The sequence below is a fragment of the Ciconia boyciana genome, chromosome 1, assembly GCF_034638445.1.
Source record: "Ciconia boyciana chromosome 1, ASM3463844v1, whole genome shotgun sequence".
NCBI classification, from domain to species: Eukaryota; Metazoa; Chordata; class Aves; order Ciconiiformes; family Ciconiidae; genus Ciconia; species Ciconia boyciana.
Genome location: NC_132934.1, coordinates 58495795 through 58513677, shown reverse-complemented (window position 1 = coordinate 58513677; position 17883 = coordinate 58495795). Strand labels below are relative to the sequence as shown.

General features: G+C 61.0%; 2 protein-coding genes across 2 annotated transcripts in view; one reads left to right on the top strand and one right to left on the bottom strand.

The window, feature by feature from the left end:
- CARD10 (caspase recruitment domain family member 10) overlaps nt 1-8605 on the bottom strand; it is a 31247-nt gene extending 22642 nt beyond the window's left edge. Inside the window, exon 1 of the mRNA XM_072864085.1 lies at nt 8537-8605. Within this exon, the coding sequence (XP_072720186.1) occupies nt 8537-8605 (69 nt within the window). The remainder of the gene's footprint in view (nt 1-8536) is intronic.
- A 503-nt stretch (nt 8606-9108) lies between these two features.
- CDC42EP1 (CDC42 effector protein 1) lies at nt 9109-17299 on the top strand. The gene is made up of 3 exons (XM_072869656.1): nt 9109-9332; nt 12864-13765; nt 14816-17299. Exons 2-3 carry the CDS (start codon nt 13324-13326, stop codon nt 15613-15615), a joined length of 1242 nt encoding a protein of 413 aa, XP_072725757.1. The 5' UTR covers nt 9109-9332; nt 12864-13323; the 3' UTR covers nt 15616-17299.
- The last annotated feature ends 584 nt before the right edge of the window (nt 17300-17883 follow it).

Genomic DNA, 17883 nt, shown 5'->3' with positions numbered 1-17883 from the left:
CAGCTTTGACAGGAGGGAAGGAAGAAGCTTAGATGGAAAACATCACTTCCATCTTCCCTTCCTCCTCCACAAGATGATCAAAGTCCCATATGGCTCCTCTCCTGAGCTGGTTACACAAGCATGGCCCAGGGTGTCTGGCAGCCAGAGTCCCTAAGAGTCGCTGTCAAGCTGAGACTGGCCAGATGCTGATAGAAGAGGAGCAGGAGGGGATGATACTGTCCCATAACACCCATGACACCAAACATGTGCCGTGTCAGGGGAAGGGACAGGGTTCATGTGTTGGGGAAGGAAGATGCTGCCCCCCAGCAAATTGCTCCATAAAGGAACGGACAATACAAAGTAAGTCCCAAAAAAACCTCTTCTGCTACAATAGTTGGGGCTTTGAGGGCACGGACTGGTGATGTACGTGGGAAGGCATGTTGGCGTTTCAGCCTGCAACCCATCAAAGCTCCAGCAGCAACTGTCAGAGGAAAGATCCTGGTTCACCTGTGCACCTGGCCTTACAGTTCATGGTTTGGGCAACAAACCCCAGCCTGGTGGTTTTCTAGCCCCAGGAATACCTGACTGTCCTAGGGAGGGCAACGCAACTGCAAGAGAGGGACGGATGCTGAGACTTTGCTGGGGTTTCAGTAGGCCAGGACCAGGCCAGGACCTTTTCCCCATGGCTGGAGAGCAAACCTCTCCAGGACACAGACAGGGAAAAGAGCTGAGCTCATGCTAACAGGGGCAAAGTCCCTCTGGAGAGGGCAATGAACAGCTGTCACCAGCACTTGTAACACTGCTCCCGAGCCATAGGGTGGCAACACCTCACCATCCAACCCCTTGGGGAAGGAGGTGGCTGGGGAAGTGCCAGGGCAAAGCCCAAAAGCTTTGGGTCAGCTTGGCCTTCCACTGGAGCCCTTGCGAAGGGAAGGATGTGGGGACCCAAGGGCTGTGCCTGTTCCTGCCACGCAGACCTGCCAGGGCTCCTTGCTCCTGACCGCTGAGGCCCTTCCCAAGCCTTTCCGCTCTGAAGATGCTGGACCCACACCAACATGCACCCACTCCCCTCCATCTCTGCCTTCATCTATGCCAGGCCCAGCTGTTCTCATCCTACAGCTGATCGGAGATGGCTGCTGCACTCAGCCAGGCCCAAGCTTACCTGCAGGGCAGCAAAGGGGCTGTAACCCCTCTGCTCCCATTAATGGTGCCTAATGGGGTGTGCTCCAGGGCGTCTGTCAGAGGTGGGTCTGCACAGAGCACCCCTCAATCCATGTTCAGCATGGGCCAAGGGCTACAAACCAAAGCTGAGACCCAACAAGCTTGGTACAGATGTGACTTCAGCCAGAGTGGTTAGGTGCCGGAGGTGAAGGCGAGAGCACAACATCTTGGACCTCATTTCCTTCTCCGCATACCACCATGGCCACACCAGATGCCCTGCAGGATGTGACCCTAGATAACACGGGAGGTCTTGCAGCCCGTTTGCCTGCTGCACAGGCTTTGTGCTGGAGCCATCGTGGCTGAGCATGGTGTGATTTGTAACCTTCCTCTAAGCACTCCTCCAGAGCTCCCCGTTCCTGTGTCCCAAAGCCAATATACCCAGCTGCCTCCTCAGCTTGGCCCCAGTGGCCCTTTCCCTTTCAGACCATCCCGCAGAGACCAGCATCAGCCAAAGCCAGAGACAACCATGGGAGGAATCAAAGCCTGGGGTGCAACAGGAGCCGTGCTTCACTTCCCAGGAAGCCAACCCCAGTCTCCCTGCTCGACCAGACCTTCGCAAGCCCCGGGAACTTAACCCCAGCCCCACCAGGAGCTGGATGCCCGTTTCCCCCGGGAAGGAGTCGCGCCCTGCCCCAGGGATGCGTTCCCCGGGCTGAGAGCCGCAGACAGACGCTAGCTGGAGCCCGCCCAAGAGCAACGAGCTTTCCAAGTCCTTTCCCTTTCTTGGGGGTCTGGTAGTCACATAAACAGGAAAAGCCTGGCCCTCTCCCCCCGTATCCATGGCTCTGCCTCCCTCCCCTCCTCTCCGGCGTGCGCCGGCGTGATACAAGCCCCAGTGTTGGGCTGCTTGGCCCCCACGGGAGGAGCTGCCGGCTGGCCCCTGACCTCCGGGCTCCGCATTTCCTGTGGCAGCCGAGGAGGGAGACGAGGCCCCTTCTTCCAGACGCTGGGGCTGGGCGTAAAGGGGCCTCTGCGGGCCAGCCCGGGGAGGAGGAAGGGTCGTGGTGGTCCTTTGCCAGCAACCCAAGGTCCGAGGAGGCAAAGATGCCAGCTGCCCCGGGAGAGGTGGGAGCATGGCTGGGACAGGGAGCCTCCAGCCAAAATGACAGGGCGAGGGCCGCTCTCCCACCCCGGCCCTGCAGCCAGCTCTCCAAACCCTTCTTTATCTCCTGGCACTTATTTTTAAAAGCTTTGTGGCCTTCCCTCCTAAAACCAAAGGCAGCCGCACTGGGTCGGGGTGGCTGCCCAGGATGGACCAGAGCGGGTGCCTGCAGAAGGGTGCAGCTCCTCCTCCAGCTCACAGAGTTGCTCTTGCAGAGCCCAGCGTTGTTAACCCTCAGCAAGCTAAGCCCAGCCACAGGAATAGGTGCCCGTCCTCAGATGAAAAAGCTGGGATTACTGCCTAGGAGGCTGTTATCCCTTTCCCCCTGGTCCCTTTAGGGAGGACTAAGCTAAGACAGGCATCCCCTGCCCCTCTGCACATCTCCCATGGGTCATCATGGGGAGCAGGACTGAGATCTTCAGAGGGGAGCAGGGAGAAGAACCAAGCCTTGCTGAAGGTGTTCGGCTTGAGAGGCAGATCCCCATCCCTGGGGTCCCAGTCCATGCTTGGGCTCTGTGCCAGCCCTGGCTTGTAAAAGGCCAGGACGCTAGCCAGATGTGATGCCTGCTCTTCACAGCCTGGCAGGAGGCACCAGATGCCTGGGGAGAGCAGGGATTGGGGATGGCATCCCGGATGGAAACCTCTGGCATGCCCCTGCGCTGATCTCCACTCTGCCCTGGAATGCGCCCGCCAGCAGCATGTGGGAAAGTGGAGTCAGCAGAGACCTTGGATGTGTCAGCTCCCCAGCTGAGTAAACAAGAGGAGCCCTGGCAAGCATTCAGCCCCAAGCATCCGAGACCTTGAAAAAAGGCGGCTGGAGACGGGGAGGTTCTTCTGTCCCCTCCTTGCTCAACCCCTGCAAAATATCTCCTAACTTCTCCCCTACCTCAGGTGCTAACACCACCTCCTCTCACCCCTACCACGTCTGGAGAAGTATGGGGAGAGACTCTCCCTGAGGCGATTCCAGCACCTGGTTGTCAGATCTAACATCCCGGGAGGAAATGGCCCCTGGGAGAGAGAGTGCCACGAGAAGAAAAGGGGGGTCTGGAGAAGAAAGAGGTGGGATAAAAGGGTTTAACACCCCCCGCCATGCACACCCATCCATGGCCCTTGGCCATCTCCCAGATAGCAGGGAGCACAGAGCATGGAGAGAGCTTCCAGCAGCAGTACTGGCACTGCCTCGGCGAGCCTGATGACGGCCGGGACAGAGAGGCACGCTACAGCTCCCAAATAAATACCTCCCTGGCCCCAGCTGGGGACATTCCCACCGGGGGATGCCAGCTCCCTGCAGGTTTCACAGGCTCAAGGAGAGGCTGCAAAACAACAGGTTTCCCCGGTGCCGGTCGGAGACATGCTCCCACTGCTCTTCGGGTTGCCGATGTTGCCTCCCTCGTCTCCTCCATAAAGTGTGCCCACGCGAGACAGCCCCTCATCCCCTCTCCGCCCAGGCACGGGAGCCTGGCTTGGGGTCTGGGGAAGAGGGATGGGCTGGGGAAGATCCCCCCGCATCCCACCAGTGGACCCCATCGTCTCCTGGGGGTCGAGCTCCTGCGGCGGTGGCGCTGGGAGGCTGTGCCCGCCTTCTGGCCACCATCCCGCGTCCCCTATCGCTCCTCGGCAGGCGTGGACTCCCAGAGAATGAGCCATTGTTCCCCAGCCCCGCGGCCTCTTCCTGTCCCCGTAGGGCTGCGAGACAAACAAAAGCAGAGCCAGACACCGTGGGGAGGAGGCTGGGCCCGCTCCCCTCCTCCAGATCCCGCAGCAACCCCGCAGGCAGGCAGGCAGACAGACGGATGCCCGCCTTGGGGGAATGAGCAGGGACACCCCTATTTTTAGCTGCCTCTGCATCCCCACCCCCTTCCTTCCGTGGGCCAAAAATACATGGGCTGGATGGACAGGCAAAATCATTATGATAAGAGTTGTCCAGGCCTTGTGTCCAGCCACTCCCCTGGCTTTCACCTCTTCCCTTTGACCAGGACAGGTTCCTCACGAATGGTCTCCCTCTCCCCCCACGAGTGACTTATCTCTTCATCCCCATCCCTCGTTCCCTAGATCCCCACGTTCTCTCTCCTCACATTGCACCCTTCCTCATCCCCACTCCCTGTCTGCTCCATGGATGCATCCCCCATCCCTTGACGGCCCCTCTCCCATGCCACGCCAACCCTGGGGACCTACTCCCTTCTCTTGAGACGCCCCAGCTCCTCCTTTCCCCAAAGCACCTTCCCCCACCTCCTCACGCAGTTCATCTGCAAAAGGCTCTTTGTCCCCAGAGCTCCCCCAGTTTCCTGCTCCTCACCCCCATCCCCTGTGGACCCTCCCTCCCCGCTGCATCCCTCCTAGCCTCACCATCTCCCCCTTTCTCTCCTCACCCCAGCAACCTCCATCCCAGCTCCCTCCAGCCTGCATGGGCTTTAGACTCCTGCAGATGTGCTCCCCCTCCTTATCCTGTCAAAGGAACATATTTGGGGGAGGGCAAATGGACCCCCAGATGCCCCCACACACAGAGAGCTGCTTCTCCAAGCAGCAAACTCATATCTGAGCCCCCCCAGTCCCTCCTGCACCTCCTTAAGGTCTATGAAAAGGAACCAGAGAATCAAGTGGTGTTTGGGGGGGGGGGGGGGTGTTCTGGGGAGACTTAATGCACATGCATATATATATATTTACATCTCCTTTCCCAGAGCCCAGAGTCACAGAGGTGTTTCCAGGCCACAGGCAGCTGTTCCTGGATTGCTTCTGGTTTATGCAACATCCTCTTTCCCCTCCCACCCATGTCCCAAACCCCCCCTTCCTTCTCCTCTGCGCCAGGCGGAACGTCGGGAGAGCATGGACCAGGGTCTGTCCCTCCATCCTCCCTCCCACAACACTCCCCCCAACACCCCTATGGCACCCCACGTCTCCAGCCCATGAACAGGTCTAGCATACGAGGAGGAAGCCGGGGAGGGTGGGAGGAGGAAGAAGGATGAAAACATTTAGGATAGGAGGAGATGGGCAGAGGGAGGGAGGCAGCCCGCCAGCAAGCCTGGGAACTCATCCCTACCTCCTCCTGGGCTTTGGCAAACCCCAAGGCTTTGAGTTCCCGGCCCAGTTCCCGGGGGAAAAGCACCCCCCACCCCGCCTTTGCAAACCCCGCAAGTGGGATGTGGTGAATCCCATTCCTTCGGCCTCCCGCTGCTCCAGGGGAGGGGAGCTGGAGGAATTGGTGGGGGAAATTAGAAATGGGCTTCTACAGAGGTCGATCCACTCTCTTCTAGCATGAGTGGGTCTAATCCGATGCTGCTGCCTGCCTGGTGTTGCTCACCACAACCCACCCGCTTTCCTTCCCCAGTGCAGCATAAGGATGCCAGGAACCGCACTGGTCTCATCCCTCTCCCCAGTTATCACAAAGGCTATGGGCACAGAGTGGGGGACCCACAGCACAGCCCCAAAAATGGGCTGAGCCTGGCCTAGCACATCGCTGGAGATGCCACCGGTGGAGGAATCATCCCGATGAAGAAACTATGGGGCATGAGGGATCCGGTGCCCACAAAGCCAGCACTGGCATCAGACCAGGGATGCACTGGGCAGACACTGGCTGCCTCACACCTATCCCTCGCCCCGGGATGTCAACTCCTGCCACCACCCTGGCTTGCTCACCCTAAAACTGGCTCTGCCTCCAGCTCATCCCCAGGGCAGTGAGAGCCAGGCTGGAGGCAGCACCGAGGGCCACAGGCTGCAGGCAGGGAGGAGGGACCTGACAGCACCAGGGTGAGGGGGAGCTGGATGAGGCCACACTGAGATGCACGGTGGGGCAGGGGGCCCTACGGACCCCCCTCCCCATCATGGCAGGGGTCTGCCTCCCACCCCGCTGCCGGCAGTAATTCCCATACCCGTGCGGTATGCGCCCTCGCGGCTGCCGTGAGGAGAATGGAAACATCTGGAAGTCACCCGCAAACGAGCGGCGCTCCCAGTTAATGAGGAAATATGAGCCAGAGACCCTGGGCAGCAACAGGATATCTGCTGCTTGTGCACCGAGCAAGGCACCCCCTTCCCACTGAGCCCCCCGCCTGCCCTCCTTCCCTGGGAAATTTCCAAGAATGGGGCTCCGGACTGCTCCTGGAGCACCACCCCTGGAAATTTCCTGAGGAAGGAGGGCAAGCAGGAAGGCAGTGACCAGAAACGCCAGGGAATAGAAACCCAGGGGTGAGCACCCCATCCGGAAGCTGGGGTGCTCCCATCAGCTTCCCTTGGCTCCCCCCAGGAGCTGGGGAAAGGGAGAAGGGGGATTTTTCTTCTCCAGAAAAGAATATCCTGCATCAGCCTCCTTCGGGCATCGGGTCTGTGAGCAGCTGGGGCTGCAAAGCGAGATGGGAGGAAGGACCGAGCACCTGGAGGTGTGGGGCAGAGACCTCAGCTCCCCAGCACCCTCCATCCCTTTCTCCATCCCTGTCACACTCAGCCACCCATCAGACCTCGGCCCCATGCTGGAAGGATGAGCACCAGGAAGAAGGGGGACAATTTGCGCAGCCCCATCTTTGATGTTGTAGGAATCAAAGCAAATCCTCAGCCAGGAAAGCTGCGGGGCCACTTGTCTGCTCCCATGATAAGCCCAATGGCCGGTCTCTCTGTAATGGTGAGACTGGTACCGCTGCCTGGGGCACAGGGTTACAGATGGGATGAAAGGTTGGGGTGACTGAAGGTAAATGAGGTAGCCGGGCGTCTGTGGCAATGGGGCTGGGAGGGGTCCAGGCATTAGCTCCTGCCCAGGGCACGCATGGGTGGTACAGTGGCTCTGCAGCACCGTCCAGCCCCACAGCCACCTCTCATTTATCAGCCCAGGCAGATGAACAGGCTGGGAAGCAGGATTGTATGGATTCGCTTTCCAGGCAGCTGCATATGAAAGAGGGGGATCTTGGGAGGGTGCAGCCCCTGCTAAGGTACAGCCGGAGGGGCTGCACCACCTCTGCTCATGCCCAGGCAGGCAACGGCCAGGATGGGTGCTGGGTCCCGGAGCTGGCACATACCCTGGAGGTCTCCAAAGCACTTCAGCGCCAGCCCCAGAAAGACAAAAGTCACAGCCCGGCTGGCATGGCCTCAAGACCACAAGGCTTGGGGAGGGGTGTTGAAGAGGGGGGATTTCCAGCTGCTTTCCTGGAAACAGAGCCCATCCTGGCCCGGAGCACAGAGACGTTTGGAGCAAGGGCGAGGAGGAGGAGGCGGTGGAGAGCCAGCCACCCCACGAGGAGCGGAGCGTGGCCCCTGTCCCATCTGGAAGAGATTTGTTCTGCATTCCCTGGCGGAGGCGGCTGCCGTCGCCCAGGCTCCGCTCCCCGCCACAGCCCCCGCTGCCGGGCACAGGGATGGGGGTGAGGGGAGTGAGGGGGAGCCCCTCGGGCTGGGGCAGGGAGATGCCCTGGCAGGCCATGCAGAGGGAGGAGACCCAAAGAGTCTTTTCCTGCCTCTCCCACCACCTCCATTGGCTTCCTCTGAGCAGGACATGGGGGAAGAGATGCCTACCATACCCCTGGCAAGCAGGGAGGGTGCAGGTCACGATTTCTCTTCCTTTCCCCGCTGTTGGCCCAGCTCACCCTGCATCAGACCTGAGCTCCCGTCTTCCTCCAAGACATAAACTCACTTAGCAGTACCACCAAAATGCACAGTCCATGAGCTGTTAATCCCTAATGGAGAAGACCTCCACAGAAGGCAGAAAACCCAACTATCCCATTTCACAGAGGAGAAGCCTGTGGCTGAGAGGCTGAGAACAGTGCCAAAATCCTACTGCTGCTTAGCAAACCTCTGGGCAACAAGGTGCTCCTGCCCGGGCACCCCAGCACAGGCCACCTGAGCCTAGCGAGAGGCCAGGCTCCATTTTGACATCTCCTCTGCAGACATCTTGTCATCCCTTCAGCCAGGCCCTGCTTAACCCCAACAAGTCTCGTCTCGCCTTCACCAGTGGAGACACCTCCCTTCTCCTCCACAGGGCCCTGAATAGGTGCTCGTGCCTGGCCAAGTGCTCCCCAGCAGAGCCACCGAGTCTCGCCTGGAGGCCACGAGGGTCACTGATGGCACTGGTCATGCCGTGCCCACCAGCAGGTTGCCCCTCATTGGCACTGATAGGGTCTTCTGCCCTGTGACCAGCAAGGGACAAAGCAACAAAGTGTGATGCCAGAGGGTTGCGGTGTCCCATGTATGGGCAGAAACCCTCCCTGGTGCCACCAAGGAGCACCTCCTTGAATTTACCCAGTGCCACCCCCTTACCTTGGTCTGACGTCGTATGACGCTGATATGATGCTTGTCCTGACCCTGTAATGCTTGTCCTGACCCCATAATGCCCACCTGGCCCATGCAGCCTTCGAGGCGGCTGTTATCCTGCTAACACTCCACCCAGCGCTACCCACAGGTCCTGGCATGACTGCCCACCCCCAGACCCCATTCCTGGTTGGCATTCCTCCATCACAGGCACTGGGGACTTCCCATCCAGTGCGGGGTGGCATCACTCCCTGTGACACAGGAGGGGGTCACACACACAGGGGACAAACTCCTTTCCCCTAACCATGGCTCCCCTAACCATGTTAGCCGGTGACCTGGGCTCCCCCCTTCCCCCAAATCCATAGAGGCGGGTGCCCGGGAGCGGGAGGCAGCCGATGCTGGAGGACGGGAAATGGCACTGGGGAAGCAGGGGGCGGGGGGGAGCAGCAGAGAAGTTCCTGAAGTTTTCTGTCCTGGATAGTTGGAATAAATCTCATTTTCTCTGGTCTCCTTGCCGAGGCGAGGATTGGCTCGGCAGTGCTGCAGCCCGCCCTCCTCCTTCCCACGTCCCCTCCCCGCCAGCTTCGCTCCCTCTCTCCCGTGGCATCGGGGCGTCAGCCTGGGAGAGCCAGCCTTGGGGGGACAGCCGTGGGAAAAGGGGGGGGCACGCCTCCCCTTTCTCCCCCCTGCTCCAGGACACAGAGCCGGTACCCCTCGGAGAAAGTTGTGGGGGCCCACGGGGAAGTCTCTCCCAACTTTTCGGCGGAGGACGGGAAAAAAAAATAATAACCCTGGTTCAGAAGAGGTAAATCCTGAAAGTTTTGATTCCTCAGTTTGTAGAGCTGGGGGCGGGTGGGAAGCAGAAGGAAAAGGGTGGAGAGGGTGGTAGGAGAGGGGAGATGCGGGACGGGTAGCAAGGCGATGGAGACGGGGAGGATGGCGAAAAAGAAAGGGAGAAGAAGGCAGGAATGCAACAGGAAACCGGGAGGAAGGAAAGCGGGAGTGAGGAGAGGGGAGACAGGCCGGGGGGGAGCCAGGAGAGAAAGGGGGCGAGGAGGGGGTCCCAAGGGTGGGGGAAGGCAGCAAGGCACCCCCCTCCCACACCCCACTCTGGATACCCCTCGAAGCCCCACAGGCTCTCGGCGCCTCGATTTTGGGGGTTTGGAGGAAGAAAGGGAGTGCTTTTGGGCAAGGGGGCAGGGAGAGGATGGCTGGAAACCGCCCGCCTTTGGAGCCTGGCCTCCCTCCACGTCCCAGCGCGTCTGCTTGGAAAAATACCCTTGCTATACGGAGAAATATAACTATATATATATATAGCAGCTGGTAGCACAGGAGTCGGACTCAGGCTTGTCCGCCTACTGCCCGGCACTGCTCCAGGGGAGCTGGAAGAGGCCCAGCCCAGCCAGCCAAGCCCCTTTCCCCCTTCCCCAAAAGCCTGTCCCTGCCGGCTTTCCCCATCCCAGAACAGTGACCCAATGGGGGAGCCTCTGCCTCCCTTCCTCCGGGAAAAGGGAGGTTTTTTCGGCACTCAGGACGGCTGGGAAAGCCTTCCTGGCCGCCCACAGCCATTTCCACCCACTCTTTCCCCTGTTGAGACCACCCCAAACATCTCCTCGCCCTCTTTTGGAGTATGTCCCCTTGGGGGGGGAGCTTTAAGGAGAGGAGGAGGAGGGAAGAGGCTGCTTTCAGCAGCTCCAGCCAACTAGACATCTGGATTATTTTCCCCCCCTTTCTGGTTTCCGCTCTTCCCAGCAAGCAGAACATCTCTGGCCATTCCTGGCGAGTGGAAAACCAGTGGAAACCAGCTGAACTTGGGGGGAAATCGGGGAGGCCAGGCTGGGAGGGGGAGGAGGAGAAGGAGGTGCCAGCAGCTGGTCTTTGAGGGCAGGGGGCTTCCCAGAGGAGGCGAGGAGGGAGCCGGGGAGAGGATGCCGGGGAAGGGGAGGTCAGGACAGGCTGCGGGCTCGCCATGCCAGGAGCTGGCAAATGCAGCAGACTGCCAGATGGAAGCAGCCAGGCGGACGGGTGGCCAGACTGGGGGTCCCCTTGCCCAGTGGAGGGAAGGAGAGCGCACGGGTCACCCTTTGCCTGCAGAATCATGAGTTTCCCTGGCATGGAGGAGTCCGCTTGGGTGGAGGGGAGGGCTCAAAGGGGCACAGCCGGCAGGGAGACGAACCAGGGGCAGAGGAAAGGAGGAAAAAGGGGGAGATTGGAGGGAGGAGAAGCCCAGCAGGCCTGCCAGAAACCTGCCATCCAGGTAGGGTTGGGCACTAGCTGCCTCCCTCCCTCCCTCCCTCCTCTCCCAGCGCCTGCTGCCTGCCAGCAGGCAGGGAGAGCCTGGGGCAAGGAGGTGCTGGCTTGCGTCCCTGTGGCGGCCAAGGGACAAGGAAGGAGAAATACTTTCCTCCTCCCAGCTCAATAGTTCTCCGGGCAGGGAGCAAGGGGATGCTCTCCTCTCACATCCCCCCTTCCCTTGCCTCCCCACCCCGTCCCCAGGGTGATGCCAGCCCCAGTCCCCCGCAGCGGTATGCAGGGCAGCTCTGCTGTGTGGGGGACCTGGGCTGGGGGTTCCACCCCTGAGAGCAGCCCTGCCCGGTGCAGCACGTGCTGAAGGGCACAGTCCCCACTTTGGGTTTCTGAGGGCCTCCAATGTGCAGAGGGAAAGGAAAACTCGAGGGCTGTAACTCGCCTAATACCCTCTCCCAGGGTCACACATCTTCCTGGGGGACCCGAGGACAGCTCAAAAACGGGGTCGCATCTCTCTCCCTGTGGTTCCAAGACCCCCGTTGCGCTGCAGGGACCACCCCAGTGGTTTTCTTGCACTCCAGGAGAGCCCTGACCCAGTGGCTATGGGTGGGCTTCTGCCAGAGAGAGGAAATTCCTCCCCACTTGTCCTCCCGCCCCAAATCTGCCACGTGCCTGGCCCGGCCCGGGCGCGAGGCAGCACCGCATGGCCTCCGTGAGCAGGAGGCAGATGTGGGCAGCGCGAGCCAGGGAGCTGGAGGCCAGCAGCAAGCCAACCTGCCACCATCCCTGCTGCCACCGGCCGCTGCCACCCTGGAAGGCAGAGAATGGTGCCGGGAGCTCCGGGGGAGGTTTGTTTTCCCTTCCCCGGGCATTAACCCCTGGCAGATAAGAGGGGCCCCGGGTGAGCAAACAAGGCCAGGGCAAGGCAAAAACACGTGCAGTCAGCCAGGAAAGCAGCTTCATGTCCAGGGCTCCCCCTCGCCCGAGACTTTGCCACCCTGGCACCACCTGACTGCTCCGAGGTGACACGGGGACAGGCAGGGGAGGCAGGCAGTGTGGCGGGGGGAGACAGAAGAGCCACGCAGCGATGGGGGTCCCGGCACATGGGGACCGAGGTATGCAAGGCTCCTGCGTCTCCTCTTGGCATGCTGCCCTCTGCAGCCGGCCCTGCTGAAGGGACCCAGCTCCATCCTGTTCCCCCGGCTCCTGAGTGGGGACTGAGCCCAGGGGGGGACATGTCCCCAGGTGGGCACCTGGGCCACTGATGCTCTGAGGTGCCCCGTGTCCCGAATCCTCTCCTTTCGCCAACCCGCCCTCTCCCCCTTGCCACACACACCGGCGGGGGATCTGCTGATCCCAGCGTCCTCCCCGCTGACCGGGGAGGTCATCGCCCCGCCATCGTGTGCCCAGCCGCTCCCTCCTCGCCTGGTGCCTCCGGGACCTGCCTGTGTGCAGGGACCCATCCCACCTTCTCCTCTGAACTCGAGCAATCACCTCCCTTGCCGTGCCTCAGTTTCCCTTGCCTGCAAAGCAGCTGCCCTCCCTGCACCCCTGGCTCCCTGCTGCTCCGACATGTCTGCCCAGCACCCAGGGACCCAGCCAGAGGAGGACAAACAAACCAATATACAAATATTGCATTTTCCCTCTCCGTCACCCCTCCTCCCCGAAGCACGTGGTCCCCAGGCCTCACCCTCTCCCCAAGGGTTCATCTGAATAGCAAAAAGGAGGGAGAGGTTTCTCGCCCCAGGAGCCCAGGCAGCCAGGCAGGGCACTGCTCCGGGAGGAGGTGCTGCCCGGGAGGGAAATCCTCAGCCTGCGTTGCGGCATGGGTCCGGCAAAGCTGCTTTGCAGGCAGGGGAAACTGAGGCACGCCAAGTGAGGTCAGAGGGGTAGGGGAGAGCATGTGTTTTGCAGGGAAAGCCTTTTTCTTCCTCCCCAAGAGGAGGGCCAGGCGAGGGGGACAGCCAGTAGCAACCTCCCCACTGTTGCTCGTGCTGCCTTTAACCTCCCCAGCCAGCCCCGGGGGTGCAGCCGACATGGTTGGGAAAATCCTCTCCAAGGGCTTCACCGTTCCTCTTATCTTGTTTAGGTGGCCAACGAGGGGAACGAGGCGCTTGCCCTGCCAGCCCACCCCAAGCTCCCGTCACCCACTGCCCCATCTGTGACCGGCTCCCGCTCATCCAGTGGCAGCAGAAGACAGTGGATTAACCCCTAAGCCCACGGCCAGACGCAGCTTCCAGCAACCTCCGCAGCACCAGGGGTGACCCCAGACATCCCCTGGGGACACCTCCACGCCACCACCGTCCTCGCCACCGGGGATGTACCCGCTGCGGGTGATTTCATGAGTGCAACATAGTGCAGGGAAGCAGGGGGACAGGCACCCTTCCCACCTGCTGAAAGCCAAGGTGACGTGAGCCGTTCCCCCAGGAGCATAGGAGCAGAAGCGATGGGGAGACTGGGGATGTGACAAGCCACCCCAGTACTGGAAGCCCAGTGAGGGCTGTTTTTTGGGGCTTTTTCAAAGGTGGGGGTGAGGTGAGGGGTGCAACATGAGCCTGGGGAAGCTGCCGGTACTCAGCTGGGTGTCAGGCTCCCATGGCAAGCGGCGGCTGAAGTCGGAGCTGACGCCGGACATGATCAGCCCGCCGCTGGGGGACTTTCGGCACACCATGCACGTGGGGCGCGGCGGGGACGTCTTCGGGGACACCTCTTTCCTCAGCAACCATGGCAGGGCCGACACAGCCAAAGCCAACAACTTCTTCGCCCGGACACTGCGGCATGTCCGCCGGACGCCGCTGAGGAGCCGGGGTGGTGGGGGCCAAGCGGGAGCATCGCCCGCCCCCCCAGCCATCTCGCCCATCATCAAGAATGCCGTCTCGCTGCCGCAGCTCAACGAGGGGATGTACGACAGTGGCGGCAGCCGAGGCTTGACCAGCAAGTTCTCCTTCAAAAGTGCCTCCAACAGCTTCTCCAAAACGCACCAGACCTATGGTGAGTGAAGCGCGGGACAGAAGCTAGCGCCCAGGCACAGTGCATCCTCTGCAGCCCTTCTCCATCGCTCCATGCCTCAGTTTCCCCACTGAGGGACTTTAGGCTCTCAGCAGAGACAGGACATTTAAGAGTCCCCAGTCCTGGTAATCCCTGCGAGGAGATAACCCTAACCTTGCTTTCAACCATGGGCCTTGCTCCTGGAGGGTCTCCTCCCAGGGTGCCCCCCAAAGTGGGCCATGGATGGTTTCTCCTCCTCTCCCCACCTCCATAGCCCCACGCAGCTGGCAGCCTGTGTGCAGTAGTTGTAAGGGGGTGCCCCCATCTCCCCCCAGCCCTACACCTTTCCCATGAGCAGCCTCGCCGAGGAAGCCAAGAGGGTGCTGGGGCAGTGGGGCAATGCCCACACCAAGGTTGCAAGGTCAAGGGGACCCATGGCACGGCCTTCCCCACCTCCATGCAGATGCTCTAGCAATCTAACCTTGTCCCTAGCTGTGCCAACTCCTCCATCTCCACGTGTTCCTCAAGGGACTCCATCCCCCCCTTCCCCATTGTGCCCACATCCCTCCCAGCCGGTTGGGGTCTAGGAGGGACCTTTGGGGAAGGGTTGTGGGAAGGACGGGACAGGACAGATGGGTGGCTCTTCTCCGGCCTCACAGCACTGGGCTGTGGCTCAGCTTTTCCCCAAAGAGGGAGGCTTGGAACAGAGGGTTTCGGGGGGATCTGGGAGACCTGCAGCAGCCGGGGGACGTGGCTGGGCTCAGAAGGAAAGACAAGCTGAAGCAATGCTGCCATCTCCTGGTCCCACCTGCCTGGCTTAGCCCCCACCAGCATCTTACCAAGCCCAGAGCCCACCTGGAGACCCTCTGCTGTAACTCTGGGCTTTGGAGATGTCCACACAGACACTGGCCTGTCCTTTAGAGGCCAGTGCCACTGACGGGAGCGTGACCTGCACCACTTTGGCGGCAGTGTCCCTTGTCCCCCGCAGATGTAAGGCAGGCTTCCTCCCACCTACCCGTCCCCCCCTCACCAGCCATCCCTTCTGCCTCGCAGGGCTGGAGTCCGGGTTTTGCACCATCCCTCGTGTCCCTCGCTTGGAAAAGACCCAAGAGAGCACCTTCCCTGGGGAAGCAGAGCTGAAGCGCTCAGACTCCCTGCTTTCCTTCCGCCTGGACCTGGGGCCCTCCCTCATGAGCGAGCTCCTCCAGGTGATGAGCTTCTCCGAAACCAATGGGAGCGAGGTGGGGGACGATGGCCCAGACCTCCCGTGTGGTGAGGGGACCAAGGACGGGGTCCCTCCAGCATCCCCTGGAGAGGACAAGGCAACATCCAGCTTCTGGGACCGCTCCGGGCAGAGCAGCCTGTCAAGGGCCAGCTCGCTGCTGGGACTGTCGGTCCGTGCCAATGGAGAGGCACACGCCATCGAGGGCACTGGAGAGGACCCTGCCTGGGCTTCAGGGCCAGGGGCAGCACCCAGAGGGACCCCATGGCAGGGGCACTGGAACGACTGCACCATCGAGGCAGGAGAGTTTGACCGAGCAGCCCAGGTCCTGGCCCGCCATTATGGTGGGACCAGCACCCCACGGAGCTCGGAGAAGGGTGAGGGTCCCCGGCAGGCCCGGACGCAGACCCTGTGGGAGAGCCCCAGCAGCAACTCGTGGAGGTCGCAAGTGACAGGGGAGAGCCAGTCCCCTGAGGCCACCTGGAACCAAGGAGAGGAGGAGGAGGAGGATGAGGAGGAGGAGGCCAAGCTCTCCAGCCTGCAGGGGGGGTACACTGGTGCCCGGGAGGGGCGCAGCAATTCCTTCGAGTACGCCGATGAGGAGGAGGACGACGATGAAGTCAAGGTGTGAACGGCCATCCCTCCCATCATGGCCCCCCACCAGAGGCACCAGTGCTGGGGTCTTCACCCTCCTCCCTGTTCCCCACCCTCCGGCGCCAATGTTGACAGCAGACCCAGTGGGCGACCTCCTTGCCAAGCTGGGGCAATGGGTGGGCAGTGGGGGGCAGGAGGAGAGCCCGTCTCCCGGGGGGCTCCCCAGGGCTGGGCCAGGCTGCTGCCGGGGGTGAGGACTGTGCATCACAGCACTGGGCATTGCAGCCCTTCCCTGTCCTCGCTGCCATTAGACACCAAAGGGACATTCCCATGTGCCAAAGAAACCCCAAACCCCGTCCTACCCCATCTGGTTCCCCCCGCTGCCCTCTCTCCCATCCTTCAGCCTGGCCCTGCCAGCATGTCTGGGGACGTGCCCCAACCTCCCACCAAAGCCCCCAGCCACCCTCTGCACTGGCATGGGTGCCCTCCTGGAGATATTCCTACCAATAGCTCTGGCACCTCGGGGATGGGGGTGTCCCCAGCTCCGGCTGGTGCGAGACCCTCCCGTATAGCACATCTATCTACCAGGGGAGATCAGCTGGGGGCTCAAGGGGCAGGCAAGCCTACAGAGCTGGGCTTTCTCTTTTCCCCTCCAAAAAAAAAAAAAAAAAAAAAGCCATGAGCTCAGTGTTAAGGAGGTGAGAGCAGGCACAGAGATAATTGCAGGAGTCTTTCCACTTGCCTCCTGCTGCTGAGCATCACTTAGGACATCTCCTTTTCCGACCCGCATCCTGTTGCAGTAGGGAGGGGAGAAACTTCTTGGCTGGCTGGAGGCAGGGTTGTCAGGACACCAAAATCTGCAGTTTGGGCCCTAAAAATCCCTTTCCCTCGCCTTGGAACAAGGAGACTCCCTTTCTGCAGCTACTTGGTCTGTGCCACTCCTTCTCCATCCTCAGCCCCCTCTCCCCATTCCCCACGTGCGCACCTCTCCTTCCAGCGCGCCCCTTCCCAGGGGTACACGTGGAGGACAGCTAATGCCCCTTGCCAAGCAGCCCTGGGTGACGCGGCCACCCTGGAACGAGCTGCCCCCCACGCTGCCCCGCATGCAAACAGGCCCTCACAGAAGCGCCTTTGTGCCGTGGCGTGGAGCTGAGATGCTCGGGGGCTGAGGTCACCGGAGGGACCCTCACAGGACCCCCCTTGTTCTCCGGGACAGGAGGGGGTGTGCGGTGGGGGGGAGATGCTGGGCAGTGGCTGCAGGGCTCCGCTCCCACGCGGCTCACCCGCCACACGGCTGCTTCTGGCAGGGAGCTCTTCAGAGCAGAATAAAGAGGCTCCAGCGTGCACGTGTGTTGTACGTGGGAGTTCCGCTCGCAGTCAGGCCATCAACGTTACAGGCAGGCCCATCTCCCCCAGCCTCCCCAGGCAGCTGCCTCACGCTGGCCAGCAGCAGCAAGCCGGGGCAGGCAGCATCTTCAAGGTGTCCCCCAGCTCTGGCCACTGGCACCCAGCAGGATCAGCCTTTGCCACCACTGCTCCCTCCGGGATGGGGACCCTGGCTCTCGGGATAAGGTTCCCCTGTCCTCCACTTCCCAGACAGTAACACAAGCTCCAGACCAAAGACCCATATCCGTGGAATATCCTTTGTGCCTCCACTCTGTATCCCATGCACTTATTATTGTCCTTATTAAAGCAGTTTTGATACTAGCTTCTCCTCTGGTACCTCCCCTCAGCTGCAGTGACCTTATCATATTCCTTGCTATGTCTGCCAGTGCCCCAGCTGCAAAATCCCATCCTCTCCACTCTCAGCAGGATTTTCCAGCACCTCTGGGATCCCTGGATTAACTAGCCCAGTACCTTGCCGCTCACCATGGCTAACACAGAAAGCAACCTCCTATCCACCCAGCCCCACGTAGCATGCAGGAGGGTGCAAAGCTTCCTCTCCAGCCTGGCAATGATTCATTCGCAGCCTGAAGCAGATCGGTACCCTTCCCAAAGCTGGCCTGGCTACAGCCCTTCCAGCCCATCAGACGTCTTCTGCCTGTGCTCTCAGGCAGCAGCAAGTCCCATGGGTTGGGCAGCGAGGAAGTGGAGAGGGAGGGCAGGGGCTGCCACCTTGCCTTGGACCGGGCTCTCCATAAGATGCTCTTCTACTCTGCTCTCCTCCCACCCAGCCTAAAGTGCCCCAATGTTTGCTGTCACACATCGGTCTCACTTGAGGCTGGTGAGACACTTTTTAATTAGAGCAGCAGCATCTGATAATCAGCACTAATTGCCTGTAGTCCCATGCAAAGGACACAGACCA

Bases quoted from the DNA above. Each gene is read 5' to 3' on its own strand.
- CDC42EP1 (XM_072869656.1), top strand. From the start codon at position 13,324: ATGAGCCTGGGGAAGCTGCCGGTACTCAGCTGGGTGTCAGGCTCCCAT. The intron at 13,766-14,815 runs GTGAGTGAAGCG...TCTGCCTCGCAG, and splicing joins CAAAACGCACCAGACCTATG to GGCTGGAGTCCGGGTTTTGC.